The 21484-nt window shown below is 33.6% G+C and overlaps 2 protein-coding genes across 5 annotated transcripts; one reads left to right on the top strand and one right to left on the bottom strand.

Annotated features, from left to right (window-relative positions):
- Positions 1-315: 315 nt before the first annotated feature.
- Positions 316-7114, top strand: LOC124414654 (importin subunit alpha). Of its 3 annotated transcripts, none has more exons than XM_046895666.1 (8): positions 316-458; positions 671-739; positions 2305-2621; positions 2922-3177; positions 3306-3444; positions 4514-4872; positions 5747-6079; positions 6537-7114. In XM_046895666.1, the coding sequence occupies exons 1-8, from the start codon at positions 360-362 to the stop codon at positions 6630-6632; spliced, it is 1668 nt and encodes a 555-aa protein (XP_046751622.1). In that variant the 5' UTR covers positions 316-359; the 3' UTR covers positions 6633-7114. The 3 variants fall into 3 exon arrangements, with proteins under 3 accessions (XP_046751622.1, XP_046751623.1, XP_046751625.1); XM_046895667.1 differs by having other exon boundaries at positions 316-579; XM_046895669.1 differs by lacking the exon at positions 316-458 and adding an exon at positions 557-575.
- A 2468-nt stretch (positions 7115-9582) lies between these two features.
- LOC124414650 (inositol polyphosphate 5-phosphatase OCRL) lies at positions 9583-21134 on the bottom strand. 2 transcript variants are annotated; one of them, XM_046895658.1, is made up of 19 exons: positions 20919-21134; positions 19938-20018; positions 18835-19015; positions 18451-18585; positions 18110-18222; positions 16376-16518; positions 16009-16182; positions 15105-15267; positions 14564-14742; positions 14220-14441; positions 13419-13554; positions 12739-12918; positions 12329-12425; positions 11932-12069; positions 11584-11681; positions 10898-11075; positions 10248-10375; positions 10050-10161; positions 9583-9979 (listed from the first exon to the last, which is right to left on the bottom strand). In XM_046895658.1, the coding sequence occupies exons 2-19, from the start codon at positions 20001-20003 to the stop codon at positions 9819-9821; spliced, it is 2604 nt and encodes an 867-aa protein (XP_046751614.1). In that variant the 5' UTR covers positions 20004-20018; positions 20919-21134; the 3' UTR covers positions 9583-9818. The 2 variants fall into 2 exon arrangements, with proteins under 2 accessions (XP_046751614.1, XP_046751615.1); XM_046895659.1 differs by having other exon boundaries at positions 18451-18579.
- Positions 21135-21484: the final 350 nt, after the last annotated feature.

The following is a 21484-nucleotide window of genomic DNA, read 5'->3' as shown; positions in this document are numbered from 1 at the left end:
TTGGCCTATAAATATGGAACTAATTTGAGACTTTGTAGCACTCTTACCCTTACCGACCGAGCAAACTTACTCTTTTTCTACCCATATTAAGTGAACGAACCAACTGAAAGGGTTCAAACTTCAAGGGTGCATCGCTCTTTCGTAGCAGAATTCAGCAAAATTACTCATATCCCGAAAATCAGCAAATAAATGTGTGGTTTTTTGACACATGTTATTTCTGCATTTCAGGCGTGAGTAGCTGAGCTTCGATCCTAGGGAGTTTTTAACGCTGTCAACTAATTTCGGAACGCACCGTGAAATGCGGCATTTGGTCAACGGTGCAACAGGTCCAAACCGAAATCTGAATCTTCAAATCTCCGATGCTAGTCGAGCGTAGTCGGCCATCGCTTGACGAACGGTTGCAAATTTTCGCGCGGGCTCGCGATTTATATTCAACGTATATCTCATTCTTTTCCCGTATAAGGATTATATTCTTCTTACTCAGTCCTTTTGCACTTCATTTGGGTTATTTTGTTTGTCTTTGAATTCAAGGATTTAACGGTTATTTCAAAAATAAAATCAACACGGGTCGACATGCAAGTAACCGTCACTTTTGTCTTTCTCAACAATTTTATAAATTTTTTTTTTAAAGAATTGATTTCTTATGTATCACTAACGTCTTATCTTCCAGACAATGCCGGCCTCAGAGGGAAAAGCATCCGGACGCTTGTCCAAATTCAAGAACAACAGCAGGCATGAAGTGCGTACATTTTGCTATTATTTGTATCTCAATTATTTCATTTTTTTTTTTCAAAAAACTTCTTCCTCAGAATAGCCTTTTCTTTATTTTCATTTCTATCCAGAAAACCTGATTCACTTTTTCTGGAAATATTCTACTTAACTCGACTAGTCTCAGTATTATACAATTCTAACAATTTTTCTTTGTTCTGTACTCCCTCATGTTCTCAGCAACAGAATCTTATCAAAGAAACTAAAATTTGATTCCTTGATATATTCCATATTTAAACATGTTACAGAGCTTGTCAAAATTTATTTACTTTTATTTTTTTAACATCGTAACAGTTCGAATCCAAAGTTCTTCATGGTATTAAATTTAAATAAATATAAAGGAAATAAATTTCCTTGAGTTATGTGCTGTATGCTTGAATATAAAAGATCCCAGTGAGAATTCGGCATCACGCTTAACAATGGCAAAGCACTTTTAGAAGATACCGCCGTATTTGATTTTATCAAGTAATTCTCATTCTGTTGTCTTCAAAAATACTCTAAACTTTGTTCACCCTTGTGATAGAATTTATAAAGGTTTTTGCTACACATTCAGGTTAGTCTGCGAAATCTAATTTTTTCTGCTGTATGTAAACTTCAATAGTTTTAGTCTTCTAAAAAATGATTATAGCAAGTCGTATTAATTTAAGTCCATATGATGATTGCTATTCCTTACCCATCCATTTTATCCGCAATTCAATGTCATTTATCATATATATTTATTCAATCTATGCATACCAGATTTTCAACATCATTTTGAATGAATTTCTGCTTTGATATCTCAGAATATCGAACCCTAATGTATCGACAAATAATTTACTATCACTTTTTTCCAAACATATTGATAATCGTCTAAAACAAAACTTGTATCAGTTTAATAGTGACAAATCAATTTGTAACACGGTACTCATAGATTAAGCCGACACAGTACTGTTCAACAACAGTTCCATCTGCGCTGTGATTGGTGGACTTCAAACGACTCTAATTAAAAAACCGTTGCTTTGAAAACAATTGTCAAGAATAATTTCAGTCTTATTTCCATGCAAGGAATCTGTCAGTGCACGGTGGTCCTCGGGTACTGGGTCACCCTGTATACTTTTAATCTCCTATACAGACATATATTTATCCACATGTTTACACAATTCTGTTTTCCAAATACACCCAAGTCCTGACTAATCTCTTGAACACCTGGCTCTACAAGGTTATCGGCATCCTTATTGTTATTGAATGTGGTGTTCACTCTGTTGATATCGGACAATTCAAAATGAACTATATGAAAAAACTAAGTTTTCGCAATTTCTTACTCAAAATCATATCATATTTTTTGCACAACTTGTACCTTTTTTGTATCATGAACTAACAAAAGAACGTAGATAATTCTGGATCTCAATTTTATTCGATTGATGAACCAAATTGATGTCATCAAATTATGCAGAAATATTAAAACGATTGCTTGTATTCGATTTTGATATTTACTCACATCTGGTAAGTTTATAACTGTACAAGTAATTGTTTTATATTTTTTTTTTTCTTATCAAGGATGTTCGAAGGAGGAGGAACGAGGTTTCGGTTGAGCTGCGTAAGGCTAAAAGAGATGATCAGCTATTGAAACGTCGGAACATCAGTGTTGGATCTGAGCCGCAGAGCCCCCCAGGGGATAATGAGACTGCGGTTCAAATCAACATGAGTATTGAAGAAATTATTGCTGGCATGAATTCTAGCGATGAGCCTATTCAACTTCAGGCTACGCAGGCTTGTCGCAAGATGTTGAGCAGAGAGAAAAAGCCTCCAATTGACAACATGATTCGCCAAGGCATTGTTCCACGTTGCATCGAATTCCTTAGCTATGATCACAAGTCAGTTTATTTCTCTTCTTCATTTACCTAAACATATCGTGTTGCCGTCAATCCTAATGGCAACTCACCGCAAAATTTTGACAAACATTATCAAGTGGTTTTCAAATATGAGTATACAGCTGGAAAAGTTGGTAAATTTTGGGAATTCATACTTTCCTTGTTTGGGTATAAATTACTATAATTCACCCACTTAACTATCTATATATATATATATGTGTTGGAATTTGTTGGAGATCATGTGTGGATTTTTTTTTTTTATAGCAAAATACAATAATCTTTACTAACCAAATATTGTTACAGTCCGGCTCTTCAATTTGAGGCTGCCTGGGCCTTAACCAATGTGGCTTCAGGTACATCAGAGCAAACTAACGTAGTAATCAAACACGGCGCAATTCCTCGTCTAACTGCCTTGCTCAAATCTCCATCTCTAAATGTGGCCGAGCAGGCAGTTTGGGCACTAGGAAATATCGCCGGTGACGGACATGTCGCCCGTGATCTGGTTCTAGCTCACAGAGCTCTCCCATCGCTTCTGGAATTAGTGAAGCCTGATACTCAAGTGAGTATTATATCTTACTAGGTTTTTTCTATTTTTTCATGCTTTGTATTTTGACGAAGGTTAGTGCGCCTTTCACTCATTTGAGATAAAGTCCGTTGGGTCAAATACTAGTGAAATTTTTTATACAGGTAACATTTGTTCGCAACATTGTTTGGACATTGTCGAATTTATGCCGCAACAAAAATCCACCACCAGACTTCGAAAATATCAAAGCTTGTCTGCCAGTCTTAAATCGTCTCCTTAGCTATCCAGATGACGATATACTAGGTAAGTGAAATTGTAAAAGTTCTATTAGATTTGTTTGCAATAAATTCACGAAAGGTACGAATCACTTGAGTCGATGCAGTTGCAGTTTATAAATCAGTTCCGAAATCTTTTGAAAGGAGAATTGATTTGGTAAATAAATGAACACTAGGTACAGAATGATCGTTGTGCTAGGCTGCTGCATCATTGTAGGATCTCCATTCCCAGATGAATACCTGCTCACCAAAATTTGATATGAGAAAAATTTCATTACTGACAAAAACTAATATATTATAATACATGTTTTTTTGCTTGAGCAATTGCTTATTTCAATCAACACTAATAGAGGTGCCCAGGCACAAGTTATTTTGCCATGTAATTTCAGTCAGCGTATTATAATTTTTAAACACAATTGAGGAAATCCATTTTCTGGTTCCAATTTGATTCTTTGTTGTGGGAAAACGTCATCTGTTTAAAACGAGTGGGAAATGCGTTTCACTCGTGAATTTTTGAACAATCAGAGATTACATTGAGATAGCAACATTCATTGTTGCACTATTTGAGTGAGCTGATTTTTAAATGTCACACTCACTACCTCAATTGACACCATTTACGTTGAATTAATGCTTTCCTAGGGCTGAAATAAAACATTACTTTCATTTTTACAAACATTAAATATATAACAAGCAACTGCTAGAAAGTTGGCTGAGACATTTCTAGTAATATATCTAGAAAGAGGATTCAGTGAAAACAAACCACTAGCTGTGGTGCAATTGCAATTGCAATCTCCGAACTCTTAGCCATTATGATTACGATTTGGTTCGCTCAGAACAAGCTCTCTACCTTTAAAAAGCTTTTCTCATACACTTTTTTCACCCATATTTTTCTAAACTTGGCACGTATGTTATTTGAATTACTTCTTACAATGTCCCTTTTACGAACATGAGTCCTATGTTTATTTTTTCATTCATTACTAATATTGAAGAGAAAAGATTTCATCTGTGCAAAATCTTACAAGTGCCTCTTTCCAAACAGTAGAAGATAAGGGGTTAAATATTTTTACCATTATCTTACAACAATCATTGTATTACAGCTGATGCGTGTTGGGCCCTTTCTTATATGACCGATGGCTCAAACGACAAGATAGAAGCTGTCGTTGAATCTGGAGTTGTCCCAAAGCTGGTTGAACTGCTAGCCTCCCCTACAATAAGTGTGCTTACTCCTGCGCTCAGAGCAGTTGGAAATATTGTCACAGGCAATGATGTTCAGACAGATGCGATAATTGCAGCAGGAGGATTGCAACACTTAGCCATGTTGTTGCAACACAAACGAATGAACATCATGAAAGAAGCTGCATGGACAATTAGCAACATCACTGCAGGAAACTCTGATCAAATTCAACACGTTATCAATGCCGGCCTACTACCTCCCCTTTTACAAGTTCTTCAATTTGTAAGCTATACCATAATTAATGACCTGACTGAGGGCTGATTATTTTGCTGTATGGATAAACTGCTAATCTTCCAAATCAGAGCATGTGTTGATGTGCTTTGCTCGACTGTATATTGTACTTAGACATGGAACAGTCAGCCAATCACCTATTAGTATTTATACAATAGAAATATTGAATTTAAGTTGCTCTTAAGGATGGATCAATTAGAACGTTTAAATCAAAAGAAACATAGAAAAAACTCTAGTAAGAGGATACACGAATGAAACACCATCCCTAATACGTGCCAGAATCTGAATCTGAGCAATTTCACTGTTTTTTGAAGATTTCGATGGTGAACAAATGAACCCTAGAACCCTGAAACATTAGAATTGGATAAAAAGCACCAAAGTTTAATCATTTCGAACGGTCTCAGTATAAACTTTGCATGCATGCTGCACAGGTTCTTGAATTGAACTTTCCAAGCAGGTGTTGGAAACAATTGTAAACAGCTATTTTAAATTGTTATAATTCGTAAATTGAAATATCGCATTTAAGACCATACTACGCGACATTTTTTTTTTAGCAAAAATGTGAGTACTCACTGAAATCCCAGACATTTGTCTGATCTTTCCATATCGAATGAAATCTCCCTGAGGTTTTCATGTTATCCAGATGAGTGGCATCCTCAAACGGCTGGTGGTTTTCATCAAATTTTTATGAGGTGCTCTTACCTTGTGGCGAGACACAGATAACTGCAAAATGTAGAAATTTGTGGGAAAAAGTTTTAACCGTTGGAATTATCCTCACTTTTTCATGACTGATATTTTTTCCAGTTTGCTTTTACGTATAGAGGTTTATTTATGTCGAATTGAAAGTCTTTTCTATTTTCATCAGGGTGACTTCAAGTCTCAAAAAGAGGCTGCTTGGGCCGTAACAAACTTGACTTCAGGGGGCTCAATACAGCAACTTGCGCTGCTTGTACAGCTTGGAGTCTTGACACCCTTCTGTACGCTTTTGGAGGCCAAGGATTGGAAGACTGTGCTTGTTGTTTTGGATGGCTTGAAAAACCTTCTCAATGCTGCTCAGAAAATGGGTGAAGTCGACCGTGTCGCCATTTTAATTGAAGAAGTTGGGGGTCTTGATAAACTGGAAGCTCTTCAACACCATGAAAACGTACAAGTTTATCAGCAGGCCATGGTTCTGATTGATACATTCTTTTCAGAAGGGGTGAGAAACGTTTATATGTCTTTTTTTTCAGGTGTTCAAATTCTTGTCTTCTCTCTAATCCCCAAATCTCAGTTTTTCTTGAATAATTTCCCATTCATTTATCGCAGAAAACATTTATTGCTAGTCGTCAACAATAATTCTCCTCATTTAAGATTTGTTATTGAAATTATCTGATCAATATCGTCGCGATAGAATATAATTTAAAAATTATCTTGATTTATGAAGTTTGAAAAGTTGTTTTCCGTAAATCGAAAGTCCCCAAAATTACGACTCATAGGCTCGAAAGCGTCGATTTGGCAGCAAATTCATTAGTAAGCTCACACTAGAATTCTTGCAGTTTTTATCACATGAAACTTGTCGTAAAAGAAATCCTTATTTGACTTCTGAATTTATCCAAAAGTAAGTACCGATTTATGGAAAATCTATCTGTAACTAAAAAGTAAATCACTTCTTTCAGGAAGCCGAAGATACGAGTGTTGCACCGACAACAACAAATGGGCAGTTAGAATTTCAAGCCACAGACCTGAATCCGCAGGGAGGTTTCCAATTTTAAAGATATGTTCCTTTTTATAAACAAAAACTTCATTCTGCGTCTGGGAAACCATTTGATATTTGTAAATATTTACAGTCATTTTCAGTAATACACACATAAGAAAAACCGTATTGATAATTCATCATTCAAACATATTTAGTACTGAGTCTTCAATCAATGCCTTAATTGAGTTATAGAAAAAGATTTTTATACAGTAGAAGAAATTGAACACACCTGTAATTGATTAGTAAAACTTTTGAAGAAATATTTTATTTAAATTTCAATTTCCGAAGACTCGTGCCTTATTCCATGTAAGCGTTAATCTAAGTGTATCATATTATCTGAACTGAATAATATTTAGAACCTTGATATGTAAGATCATGTTTTACGAACTATAAGTATTCTATTTTAGTTTTATGGTGAGTTAACAAAATGTGGTTCCAAATTTTTCCTTTTTTCTGTTCTCCCATTATCTTATACAATAAAATTTTTTATACAAAATATGCAAATTTTTCTGACTCCAATTGATGCCACCGTAAATTCACTGACATGAATTTTGCAGCAAGTTCTTATTCTGTTCACGATGATTTTCATGTATAGAAGTAATAAACATTCGCACATTTTGATATAGGTTTCACACTGAAAGAGATACTCGCGTATCTAATTGACAATTTGTGGTTAAAATGATTTATTTTACTACATTAGAGTAGAAGACCAGAGTAAATGAAGAAAATATATAACACGTGATACATGAGATACATAAATTAATAATGGAATTCGAGAATACTGAATATCTGTTGTATTCAAAATTATCTAATGGACAAAAAATGACTGCTGAATGATTTTTTGTCATCTTTCCTTATTCTATAAATTAAGCTTCACAATAATTATCATTAATACAGGTACTATTGAAATTATATAAATACAAGTAATTACGTATGTTACATCTATACTGGCGAATATCATACTTGTCGGGTTACTTTTACTTTGCTTAAATTCTATTCGCTGTTTTATGAAATGGCTATTGGATACTTATATATATATATATATTACGCCGTGAAATCGAGTTAATGACTTAGGGCCAGTTATACCGTTTTCTCGTAAACTTCTAGCCTCTTGTCCTCTTGATGTAATTGTAATGCACCATTCAAACTACTGGGTTAGAAGTTTGCCAAATTTTCAGGTATACACAAGCTTTTAAATTAATTCATCTGTAGAGTATTCTGTGTAAAGTGAGCTAGATTAATGATAAGAGTCAGTCGATTTGAAACTTCAGAGAATCAATTTTCTGCTAATCGACGTCATAAAAGTTGCATTATATTTACTGGTACCTACAGTACTTACTATAAACTGTGGGTGAAGTATGAAAATAAAATTCCCAAAGATCTAAGTATTTCACTAGACTGCTTACCATACTAAAGATGACGTGATTGTTACTGGAAAAATTGGCTGAAAAATATACAAAACTTCCTACATCTTGAAATCGACATGTTTTGAATGCTAATAGAAAAAACAGAAGCTCGGCCTGTACATTTCAAACGCAAAAACTTGTTCTTTCTGACGACATAACGATATAATCTTTCCAGAAACATTTTTTACAAATTTATTTTGGAAAACAAGTAACAGATACCCCAGTAGTGCAGTAGTGATTTCTAGGAAGAGAGTTATAAAATTGTTATCAAATTAAACTAGCAATTGTAAAAACGGATTTGTTTCATTTCAAATGTCCCTTTGAACGACCTGAACTAAAATTTTGAAAAAAATAAAAATAAAAATGTTCGAAAATTAATACGAAGGTCACCGTGATTACTGATTATCAGACAATAAATATGGTAAAAAGATCTTCCATGGTTAGATATCATGACAATAATCTGACAATTAATGAAATTACGTAAAAGGCTCTATGCTGTGAAATGAGATGAGTGATATTTATAAATGCAAAATGTTCTATGAAGTTGAGTAACAATATTAGAAAAATTAATTATCCTCTTTGGCCTAACCCAACGTTTTTTTTAATCCCGATCTAAGTTGACTTTATTCTGAATAAGTTTTAAAAACATTTGAGATGATTGTATTGTTTTTGGCAATTACACTGCTTAGAATTCATTGCCAGCAGAAAAGACAATAATCCCAAATAGACAAACTTTCGATGATCGAGACGGTGGATTAATATCAACAGCACAGCAGAAAATATTCAACTAATAGATACATACATGGGCAAAATTTTTCTATCTCCACTGTGATTGCTGAATATTATATAGCAAAATGTACACATCCCTCTGATTTAAATAGCAGCTACATTTTTGTAATAAATTATAATATTATCATCCAGTATAAAATGTGATATATCATCACTGATCCAATCGTTGAATACTTAAATTATTCTAATCTGCTCCACTATGTCTTACTTACCTAATTATTGTATGTATATTTATAATCGCTGAATGTTTAAGCTTTATAGTATTAGAGTTCTTAACTGCTTCGAAGTGTTTGACTGAAAGCAAGTCTTACACAGAGCACAGTTATGAATAGATAGTTTTATGTAGAATAAATAGCGCAAGCTGCACGAAAAGAAAGCAATTTTCTTACTTATAATGGAAAAATCAGTTTCATATCAAGTTTTCGAATTGTCTTTTTTTGCACAAAGTAAGAGGCCTGTTTCGATTTGTAAAAATTCTTTCTCTCTAAAAAGCAAAATATGCTAGTTATAGAACAAACATGTTTCTTAAAAAACATAAAAACTTCTTGCCAAATTCACACAGTTTGTTTCAAAATTCATTTTCTGTAAGCTCTAATCTGATATTCATTTCGAACTTACCGGTGCACAAATAGAGTCGAAATGTTTCTATAGAAGGTTATATATTTATGTGAACTTTTTTTTCTCAAACAGTGTTTTTCCATAAAATTGTTTCGTTCTGATATCCGTTTGACAACTGAATTTTCACATGTTAAAAAACTTTGTTTTCAAATGCTGACCTGCATCAAAACAAGGTAGCTATCATTATGTAATTGCTTATGCTAGAAGGAAAGTTGTATTGTAACTGCTTGAATTATTTAATTATAAAGAGATCTTTCTACCTTGCTGACGTACACTAAAAACTAGTTTTTCTCGTATTTCAAGTGGCCGAGGGTCAACTCAATAAGCTATTCGTGGATACAGCCAATTTGGCAAGTCTATTTTCTATCTGGGTAGATTATTACGTAGATTTATCGCCCTAGAATGAAATCACTTTGATCATTGACCATAAAGTGGTAGACAAATGCTGCTTTTCGGCGATCAAATGTCACTTGACTTGCTCTACTCCGTTGACTTCGGTCATCTCGACTTCTTGGTGGATCACGTAAGAAAATAGAGCCAAACAAGCTAGCTAAAAAATAGAACAAAGAAATTGATTACCCACGTAAATATTTGACATCAATGAATTGGTTCAAACTCACCGAGTGTTTTGGCATCTTGAAAATTATCCTGCGTGTGATTTAAAATTTCTTGCAAGAAACAACAAATGTAAATAAAGACTGTTCTTCTAATTTCTGGCAACTGCATCACAATCTGGATACAAAATCAAATTTGTATGAGTACAGTGATCTGCTTTTCAATGAGCATTCTCATTCTCAACTGTGTAACGCTCATATTACCTGTTTGCATTGTGAGTAGTTTGTAGCCGCGGTCAAGCAAACGTTGTGCAAATTATATGGAACTAAAGGCTCGGCTGTTGACTCCAAGAGTAGCAAAAATGCTTCAGCTACGGAATGTACAGAGCCAGCTGAATCCTTAATGTTAAGGAAGCAATAATTATTACAAAGCAGCTAAACGTGTCGGTCACAGCTCTACCTAGACATCCTTAATGTGTTCCCACAAAAGCCGATAAACGCGATGACAATGTATTCTTCATATCAAGAAGACAAATTAGATAGTTTCTCCAGAGTTCAATGAGCGAAATCAATTGTATCAAGGAAGCTGGTTCGGAGGAAATGATCCTTAAATGAATTTCCAAATCCTCTCTTAGCATTTATGAGAAATCCAGTAATTAATTTCACAGTTTTTCGAATGGACCCTTTGTTTCCGAATTTCAAGCACTTCCTTTTATAGAAAGAAAAACAAAAAATGACCTAATAGATCTTTTACGTGAAAAAGTCTGATCTTTTCAAGATCGAAATTTTTATTCGAAATAGCTGGTCGAAAGTTGATGGATCGGCGCATACAAATAATATGGAAAGAATAATTTTTCTTCATTATTTGGTGATTATATTACTAGTGTGTTATTATTTGTAATATTTAAGGATACGCATTGACTCCTGACTCCCCTCATCTAACCAATCCCTTATAGCGATGATCTCGGAGTGGTATCCACGACTTTCAAACAGTTGTTTAGTTTTTATTCCATGCCTGTAAAGGTTGTCGACTAGAAGCCAGATCTCTTTTGGTATGGAATATGGTTCTGTCGTTAGGTTTTTATGGTTTTCCTTGAGACAGAGTGAAAAATACTATCATTCACAATCTTAACAAATTAGTTTATGGATTCGAAGTGAAAATAAATTAATGTCATTCACTCACGATAGATAAGGTTGTTCTGTATCCTATCATTTGTAATGTACGAGAGTTCTAATTAATTTCACGATTTTCCATTATTCCACGAATGATTTGTCAAGAATCCAATAGCAAAATTCTTAATTTGGCTGTAATTTTAACCACTTTTACAGATTTCATATATGAATTTAGTAACCAAATCTTAGAATTCTAGGACTTCTTGTCTATGAGAAACCACACGGTATGAATTTGACCAAAGTCGATCGCGCTAAGTCCAAATAGAAATTGGCTAGTTTCTCAAGTCAAAATTTTGGCCCCCAGATCGTTGACCAATAAATTGTGGAATTAAAAATTTACCCTTTTTCCTATTCCAAACAGATTTCTCGTGTGTTTTGTTCTTATTCAACATTAAGAAGTTAAAAAATTGTCAATGACTTTACTCACCAACTCTACTAATCTTCCGACGGGAATTTCTCTTACTGGAACATCAATATGAACTAGAGCTTCCATCGATGATCCAAAGCAACTTCTTTGATAAGTGCCTAAAAATTATACATATTATATATATTTTTATATTGTTATACAAAATTTCATTCAACCATAATCCAAGAGGCTAGATTATAATCTAGTGACCTTAAATAACGAGATGAATACAAATTGACAATTTTATGCATACATCAGATAATGGGATCAGTAATTTACTTCTGAGCTGAAAAACTTTTCTACGAGCTTAAAGCGATTTCCCTTTTACAATATTGAAATTATTTTTGCAACTAACATTAAAGTACAAACCTGTAACTGTGATGAATATATCTTTGCCCCCTTCGAGATGTAGAACGAGAATATCATACAGTTTGTCTTCGCCAGAGTTTAATTTGCACGCAGATTTCTTGTCAACGTGCACTTCAAGCTGAATGTCGCATTTTTCACCTAGAGAAATGTTTCTGATGTAAAAAATATTAGAAAAAGTGTGTAACTGATACAATGAAGAAACAATTGTTTAAACATGGAATTAGCAAAAACGAAAAGTGGCTAAATTCTAATTGTTTTTAACGGTCATATGAACACACTGTTTCATTGCTGACGATATGAATAATATTCTGTTGATTAAAAGCACACATTTTTTAAATGAAAATTCTATATCACAATAGCATGATACAGTAGCATTCTGTGAGTAAAGTATTCTCACCTGGCTTGATGAAGCCTGTGTAGGGCTCTATCTTTAACCACTCTTTGCAATAGTTTATATCATCAAGCTTCTTTATGAACTCGAATTGAACAGGAACCTAGAATTCATGAAGCTCTTGTTTGAATCGTCAAAGACAGAGAATGTTCAATTTTTTTGTAGTTACTTCTCTGTATCTATTTTTATAGTATAAAATATACTCGAACAATTTCCGTTTGGACACCAAATTTGGACTTTAAACAATTTTCCAAAACAGAATTTGTGATGCAATTATTTTTGAATAAGAAACAAATGAAAATAAAGGGTTTCATAATTAGCAACTACCGATTCTATCTAAGTATATTAATAAAAGTAATAGAATTGAGAACACAAATTGGTCCGTTACATTGTTTTGGTTTTTTGATATCACTGACCTGGCCAGTATTCGCAATAATTAGCTCCTTTTTACTCGATTCGAAGAATTTGAGCGTGTCAAAGATAATCTCAGTTGTATCAACCATGACTTGGGGTAAAAATTCATTTTCCAATTTGTCCAATTTCTTCATTACCTCTTCAAGGATTTTCCGATACTTAACCATGTCTATTACCCTGATCTGAAAAACATAGAGATTAATCAATTAAATAATTAATCATGTCTTCAAAAAACTATGATGCAGTTAGTTAAAAAAGGAAACACGTATTTTTTGTCGAAAAACTATTAAAAAAAAATGGAGCAGAACATAAGTATCTATTCGATGAATCTTGCCACAATATATTAATAAATTTATAAGGATCCCAGCATTGAGTTTAAGGATGAAAAATCCCCATGGAAAATGAATCGCTGAACACGTGTTCTTATGACTTGAGAATCATTTCTGAACAGATAGTTCAAAAATCCCGAGACAAGGGCATTTGGCCCCTCTTAACCAGGGCTACCCTTTGATCATGAATTCAACCCTTCAACCACGAGATCAGATATTTCCATTTCTCAAAATAATTCACAATTCGCTTGTATCGAGACATTATGTATAAATAGTAAAAATAACCGTTTACGTTACGTTTGACCAACAGGGAGAAAGATTTTCACACAATATCGTTAAATACATGATCTTACTTGAGAATCAAAAATCGTGCTGACTGGTTTGTGGTCCGAAATCTTCAATTCAGGGTGACTCCTATATTCTACTGGCAAGATCGCTTCTCCTTTCCAAAGGATTCGATCGCACCAGGCTGGAGCTCTACCCTTTTCACTGTACACACATAATAACAAAATTTCATTTTTTCACCTTTAACTCGCTTAAATATGTAACTAAAGTATCATGGAAAAGATGATAAACTGTCAATGAAAACTGTCTCCAAATTTAAAGTAAATTGGTTGAAATTTTTCTGAGATATCATACACCGCTGCAAAACATGTCACTAAGTAAGGTGGTTGACATTATTCTCAATAATAATGCTGCCTATCAATTGATTGTAATGAAAAAAATACGTAGACGAAGCTAGATGCATATACGAATACGTATACGTACATCGAATAAAATAATCTCCGTTCAAATTGAAAAATTGATTGTCGAGAAGTAAATTCGCAAAACGCAGCAATTCTTACCTTCGTCTTGTATTCATCCCCAAATTTCATTATTCAGTTTTGTAAGTTATTGAAAAGTTTCTCAATCTATAAAGAGTTTCTGAAATTATCCGTCCAATGTACTAGAAATTAATTTTTTACAGATTCTTTAAACTATCGCATTGATGCTAAATTTAATTTATTTGAGCTAGATATCATTTAGAAGTCAAATATTTGAGAGGTATTTTCCCTTGTGACGAGAAACCGACAGTTTAATTGTAAGTTTTACATTTTTTCAAATTATTTCTAGCCCATAAAATTCGTTTTCTGTACACAGAGTTGTATGCCAACCTTGAGTCCCAGTTATCCGTGCCTGGATCGTACTTGTATGTGGGTTTAAATTTAATCTCAGCTTCGTGATAGCCTTGAAGCACTTTGCCGAGCTGGCGCTGCTGCACCAATTGGTCAAAGGCAAGAACAGGCTCAAAATTGTTAATTGATATATGATGCTTTGCAACAGTTGCCTCCATTTCAGTTATCCGATAATTTAGATCGCCGAGCCAGTATATTTGACTGAAAAAAATTATTAGGATATAAGTTTTGCTTTGAATTTAATTCCTCGTTTCAATACTGGATGCGGCGTGAATAAAAAAGAATGTCTTTCTTAAATGTTTTCTACAAATTCCAGAACTTACTCGTGATCCTTGAGAGCTTTCGGTGGAACGTATCTTGCAAAACTAAGCCTTGCACAGATGTCTGCATAATCTTGATTACGCCTTTCGTATTCTTCGCAATGCGCAGCCAAGTGGGCATTCACAAAACACACGGATGTGTTGTGAATCGAACAACTCAGAGCCACTCCGCCTTTGTTTCCCTGCAACGAATAACACCGATCAAATCGTTGTTTTTAATATCGTTTACTCTAAAATTATAAAAGAATTTTTTAACTTGGTATTCAATTGCAAGTGATTAGGTTTCACTTTATTGCTGACGGAAAGTAAGTGTTACCATCTTGGTACAACAATAAGAACAAATCAATTCTTGTATAGTAATAATATCGATGTTTTGGTGATGGAAGCAAAAAATTTACTTTGAGAAGTAGAAAACCGAAAAACAATGATTTGAAGTAAAATTCAAGGAACGGCAGAGCTCTAAAATGATCCCAAAACGATTTTCAGTATCACAGAATTAACAGATTTTAAATCCCTTACTTGAAAATAAGTTCTATTAACCTACCATTTTACCCATGATTCCAGTACCGACGGTATCGGTAGACACACTTTTAATGAATGGAACATGTTTCTCTTCAGCAAAGACGATTAGCATCATGCCCACTAATCTGACTACAGCTATCCGGCGGTAATTTCCCAACGGGTGAAGATATTTGGTGACAACTTGGCTAAAAATAGTACATTGTTAATTAATGATGGTGTCGTGCTAAACAACACTTACTTTTGTATCTTGGGGATATGTGTTTTGACGGCAAGTTCGTGTTTAGAAAAATTGTAAGTAATGTTTAACGTATGCGTGCAATTTGCTGTAACAAATTAGCGATCCTAGCTGAATCAGTTTCTTATTAAAATTCATGAATTATTCTACTAATTTTATAACGGAATGTTCGCTAATTGAGTATTTATCAAATGATCGTATTTCTAAGCTGCAAAATTTTCTTTGAAACTGCAAAAATAGAAGATACTGGGATTGTAACAAAGGTTTAGATACCAAAGTTTCATTTCAAATTGCTTCAAAGTTGTCGAAAATCTATAATATAAGTTCGATTCCACTCTACAATAGCTCTCTTTACTCACTTTTCAAATTTCATTTCAGGAAGTAGTTATCTGAATAAAACGAGTCATGGTAAACTGCAATCGAACAAATCTACTATATTTTTAACCATTTTGAAACGATTTGAAACGAAGCATTGATATCCACTCTAATCTATCTTTGTTTGTAATTCCAGTATTTCTAATGATTGTATTTTTAAAGAGATCTTCATAGCTTACGAATATAATAATTTTATAAATTAATATACGATCATCTTGTAACAAAATTAATGGAATGTATCGATTTTTGTCCAACCAATCTTCTTAACAGCATTACGTTTGACGCGGATAAATATAGAGTACATTTGTATACTGACCACCATTCCTCTTCTCGTGGGGTATCATTGAAAAGAAATGCTTCTTTGCTCAAATCTAATTCTTGAAATCCAATGGCATACAAATCCGGTGGCTTTTGATCGCAGCTGAGCCACTGTTCCAAGGATATACCGTTTGGTGGTTGGCCGTTAACATTCCATGTACCTATAAACATTCTAACCAGAACGTTAATTGAAGTATTCGAATTTGAACAAAAATGATGAATGATTCGAGTCTATATTTGATGAAATGTTCATAATTATGAACCATAAAGTCTACAGTTTTTTTTTTTTTAAATCAGATAGTTTCTGCACTCTAGGATTTCGAGGGTTGACAGAGTTCTTTGCATTCGAAATAAATTGAGCTAACCTGAAGACTTGAGTGTAGGTGTAGTCTTCCTCTTTACAAGCCATCTGATAGCGAACAACAGATTCCCTTGCCGCCACTGGCGCTTTACCCTTGGCAATGTTCTGTCGTGGAACGACAAGGTCAGGGCTTTCCAGTTCGACCAGCTACAAATAATGAATAATGACTATTATTTTTGACACAAGTATTTCGGAAAATGAATCTTTCAATCTCTTGAGAAGAATAGAGGCATCGGCAACTGTACACAATTAGAAGGAAGGAAGCATCGCGAAGGGGCAGAAAAGATTCTGATGAAATTCTGTTGGGCTTCGATAACGGAATTTCTTGACGATTACGTCTAGGAAAATGGAAAACGGTACCCATAACTTTTGTAAACTTTGTTATTGTGATCAAAAAATGCATATTTTGCATATTCTTCGATTTCTTTATACATTAGAGATTATTTTTTTGAAGAATAAGACCCGAAAAATGTGATTCCGTCATGCTTAGAAAAAATTGTTAGAAAAAGTTGTTGAAGCAATTGAAATGACATATTTTATTTTTTCCTACGATGTTTGTTAGTTGCAACAAAATAACAGGTTAAATAATTTTATTGTGAATCAATTCTTTTTTGTTTAGTTAGGTAAATTTTGTAACAAGCTAGTTTTCAGAGCCACTCCTGAATACGGGTGCATTCTTATAGTACCCCCGTCAGGATATATACTTCGTACTGTGTATACTATGTATTTATTCCAGTGGTATGCAATAAATAAACAAACGAATAAATTCAATTTTACTATTCACTGTTCGGAGATTAATCAAAAAATACACATTTTCATAAAAAAAATCATTAAACTTGTATATTCTGGACAAAAACTTATAAGAACTTTCCAACTATTTGCAAGCTTGTTATTTCACTCTCAGCTTTTAAATTTTTTTTTACTGTAAGACAATTCACTTCAATAAATCAAATGCCAATCTTAATACCATATCCGCACGTCTACTACGAATCAGCACATTCGGGCTCAGTATCAGACTTGATACATATTTTACAACGCTTTTCCTCCTCTGACCACAAGTTAAGATAACCACTCCAAGTGATGAGGAAAAATGTATTATCAATGAATCTGACCACATCCTAGCATTTAGGAAAAGCCTGGATAATTTGTTGCAAAGGATTTCATGGATTATGTTGGAAATATGAGAAGAATGTGCAAAAGGACCAATTTTGCAAATTTTGGCTGTGCAAAGTCGTATACTAGGATATAAAAATCTTGAAATTTTTAGGCTTTTGCGCTTTAGCGTTTACAAAAAACAGGTCGATCAATTCTGTCACGTTTTTCAGTTGAACTTTTGTCTTAGAATTTTTGGCACTTCTTGTCTTTGGAAACACATGTTTTTTTTGTTGACATTTTTAGTCCTGTACATACAAGGCTTGACAAAATGATTTTTTCTTGAGTGAACAAGTAAACATTTTGCAGGACATCTGGAAATTTTTACAGTGGATTCAAAATAGGATCAGAATAATACAAGATAAAGCTTCGAAATAAAATGAATAGACATTTTTACGAACGGTAAAACTTCTACAGGCCTCAAAATAAGCAGGTTGCCATATCTCAATGCACAATGTAATATATCCATACATTTGTACAGAAAAGAAAGTCACGGCAATCAGAAAAATAAAATCTGAACTAACTTATGTGTATTAATTGTGAATTGATTGCAATCTTTGATGGTGAAAATGTTCAAGAAACTTACAGGATCAGATCCATCCTGAGCATCATTGGCAGAAGACTCCAAGTTCCTTGAACTACCGGTCAGTTTTTGGATCCATAGATATTCCGTTGGTGGATTTTTACTCTTTTGGTAGTCTAGGATTTCAATTATACTTTAGGTTCCGCAGTGATAAAATGAAAACTATAATTTCAGTTTTTCCAAAGTGATGGAAAGTAAATTCAAACTTCTTGACTTCGTTCATCGAATCATATCTATGAGAATAAATTTTTTTTCGCAACTTTTGAAGTTGTGTTTTGTCAAGATGATATGAACAATCATATTTAGTCTGACAAGTTTGATTTGTAATAATTCTCATACAATACCATCAAAAGCTCGGAATATCTCTGAGACTAAGGCACTCGTTGCTACTCCCGGTTTCATCTCAAACACCAATTGAAGCTTCCGAGAAGACACGTTCAAAAATACGTCTGATCCATCTGGTTGCGTCTCATCTGTATCTTGAATAAGACATAATATTAGTTTGTAGAGATGGATGCTTGTGAGAATTGGCTAAAAATTGTAGAAACATCGATTCCATGATTAAAACATAAGGAACAATTTGTTTACAGTGTTTTATGAATTGAATTTTACATCACCGCAGAGGCGTAATATCAAAGAGTTTACCATGTAAACAATAGAACTAAATATTATATTACTACACAGTATTAAAAAAGTTAACAAGTAAATTAATGTAAGTTTATTCTCACTGATATCGCATTTGAAGTCTTGGTCGATGGGAAGAACTCTTTCGATAGTAAGATCACTGAACACTCGAGGCGGAGTTCTCGATGTGAGCAAGATGACTAAGGCATGTGTGGAACCTTTGTTGACTAGGGCTAATATTCTGGCTGCTCTTAACCATCCTTGGATTAATGGCGTTTCCATCGCCTGATATTTCATTAAGGCATTACTCAACTTCATTGTACTGGGGCTAGATAAATTTTATTTCACATATTTTAAACCTATATCAAATTAATTTTTGCTGAACTAGAACCTAAACCTTTTAACTATATACAGGATGTTGATGCAGAATTCGGCGTGGCAATCGTTGCGTGGAAGTAAAATTTTTTCAAAGACAGGTAACTAGTTGAAATATGTTTTTTCAACTTTGCATCCGTATTAACAGTAAAAAAAAATATTGTTAATCGATAATTGAATTAGAAACAAAAAGGCTCAGGGAAACTTTGCTCTTAAAATGATCTTTCCAAGGCTGTAAGATAATGACATTCCAAACTTAGGGTGTTCAATTTTTTATTGAGTTTGCTGATATTTGCTTCGTTAAAACTTGATGCCAGAATTTCAACTTTGATGTGAGTTTCAATATGAATGTATTGGAGTTTGAAGTGGAGTCAAACTTCTAGGATGGCCATTAGATTTGGATTGTAAAACTTCCCGACTTTTTCAGGTTTTCCAAATTAAAAATTACAATTTTCCAGATATCCTTTGCATCTTTGAAAATTGAAATAATTAGTGAAAATATTGCATGAATCACAAGAAATCAAAGGAAGCTAGAAAACTGGCTACTTGGTATAAAGTAATCGTAGAAGCACTTAATGTTATTTCGAACTTCTATTCCTACTTTAACAATCTATAATAATCTAGTTACTAAATTTGATGAAAATCTCTCTTCTATGCTAGTCCTATGAACAGGTGTTATGCACCGCTATAGACTATAATGATCGAAATTTCATTATGTTCAACAATTGTATTATCTGGCAGAAATAAATAAATAAATAAATAAAATCATTAGTTCATTTATTTTAAACTCTTCGTTTTACTTGTATTCAAATTTTTCATTCAAAAAGGATACAATAACTACTGTTTCACCGGACGTGAATTTCGATTGAACAATCGCCAGTTGCTCTGTTGACGACATCTCTCGAGTTTTGATCTAGAACAAGTGTAGATAAATTAGGGCTTAAATTATTTTTTATGTCGTAACTTCCACGAGTTAATTAACACTTAGGAATAAAAAAAAAAAAAAAAAAAAACAAGTGAAAAGTTGCCAGAAATGGGTACTAGCAGCAATATAATAAGTTCTACAACGTGGTAGCCGTAAGTAAGTAGGTAGTGAGAACAAAAATATTTTGTTTGCAATTCTTTGTTTGCAATATTTTTATTCAATGGTATTAGTTAATTTTACTATGATAACTATGACAATTGATAACTATGAAGCCATTGAAAATCATGAACTGAGATTCAACACGATTTTAAAGAATTTCAAATGATTATAAGATTTAAATAAGAATAATTGTAATTGGATTGAAATACAGGTGAAGACACAAACACAAGTCTAAGGACTTCTGATCTGCATTGTATTTTACATAAGAAGAAAATGGTAACCAAATGTAATAGAATTAGGCTTATGCAGGAGGATTTGTCGCAAAATAATATATTAAACTTATTGAAAGATATACGATGTAATTGAGATATAGTCGATTTTTAAAGACTGCAACTGAACTACAATGAGGAGTGTAATGAAGGTAATTGAAGTTAAAAAAAAAACGGACAATAGCATGAGAAAAGTAACCTAATATTAATCTTAAATTGGGAAAATTATTCAGTGATTTCGGATATTTTTCGATGTATGTACGAAACTAGTCAGTAATAGTTGTTTACGGTTTTTGGTTAAGTTGGATTTTGAAATATGTTAGTAAAGCATTTGGCTAGTATTTTATCGATAAAATATGTTTCGGTGTGACGTTAGCGAAGTAATAAGGCTCAGTTTTTATTCACCACCTGCATAATACGAATATGAACTTATGCCAATAACCCAGGAACGCGATTTTACCTTCCACTAGAGGTAACTAGAAGCAGGGAAATATCCCTGATGAAATTGTCAATGAAACTTTCTTCGTGTTTCAGTAGGTTTTTAAACGAAGTCCTCAGGGCAGTTGTAGGCGTATTGATTTATTGACAATAAGAAAAGTTAATTACGCGATTTGAGTGATTGTAAAGTCTGTGAGGCAGACACACGCAGAAATGACATTTCCACTCAAGCATGGATCAGTTACTGAGCTGGAATAAAGCCAACTCTATTCCCATTTCCGCAATCTGCTGTGCTGCAGTGTTGCAAACCACTGTTAAACACTCCTTATATGGTTACTGTATCTTCGATTCTTATTTAGAGGTAAATGTAACATTTCATGTGTAGCAGCAGTAGTAATTCATTAGAACTTAATTAGCATTTCCGACGCAAGTTTTTGCTGCTTGAAGTTCATCCATCCGAACAGCAGAGCAGCGAATTCATGAGCAACGCTGCTATGCATGCTGCATCAAATTACTAGACCGATTTTAGTAACATCTAGTAAGTTACTAAACTGCTGCTGCTTTTTACTACCTATGGAATCTTAAAGT

The sequence above is a fragment of the Diprion similis genome, chromosome 14 (genome assembly GCF_021155765.1).
Source record: "Diprion similis isolate iyDipSimi1 chromosome 14, iyDipSimi1.1, whole genome shotgun sequence".
Taxonomy (NCBI): Eukaryota; Metazoa; Arthropoda; class Insecta; order Hymenoptera; family Diprionidae; genus Diprion; species Diprion similis.
Note: the sequence above shows the minus strand (reverse complement) of the source record. Positions and strands in the feature narration are given on the sequence as shown.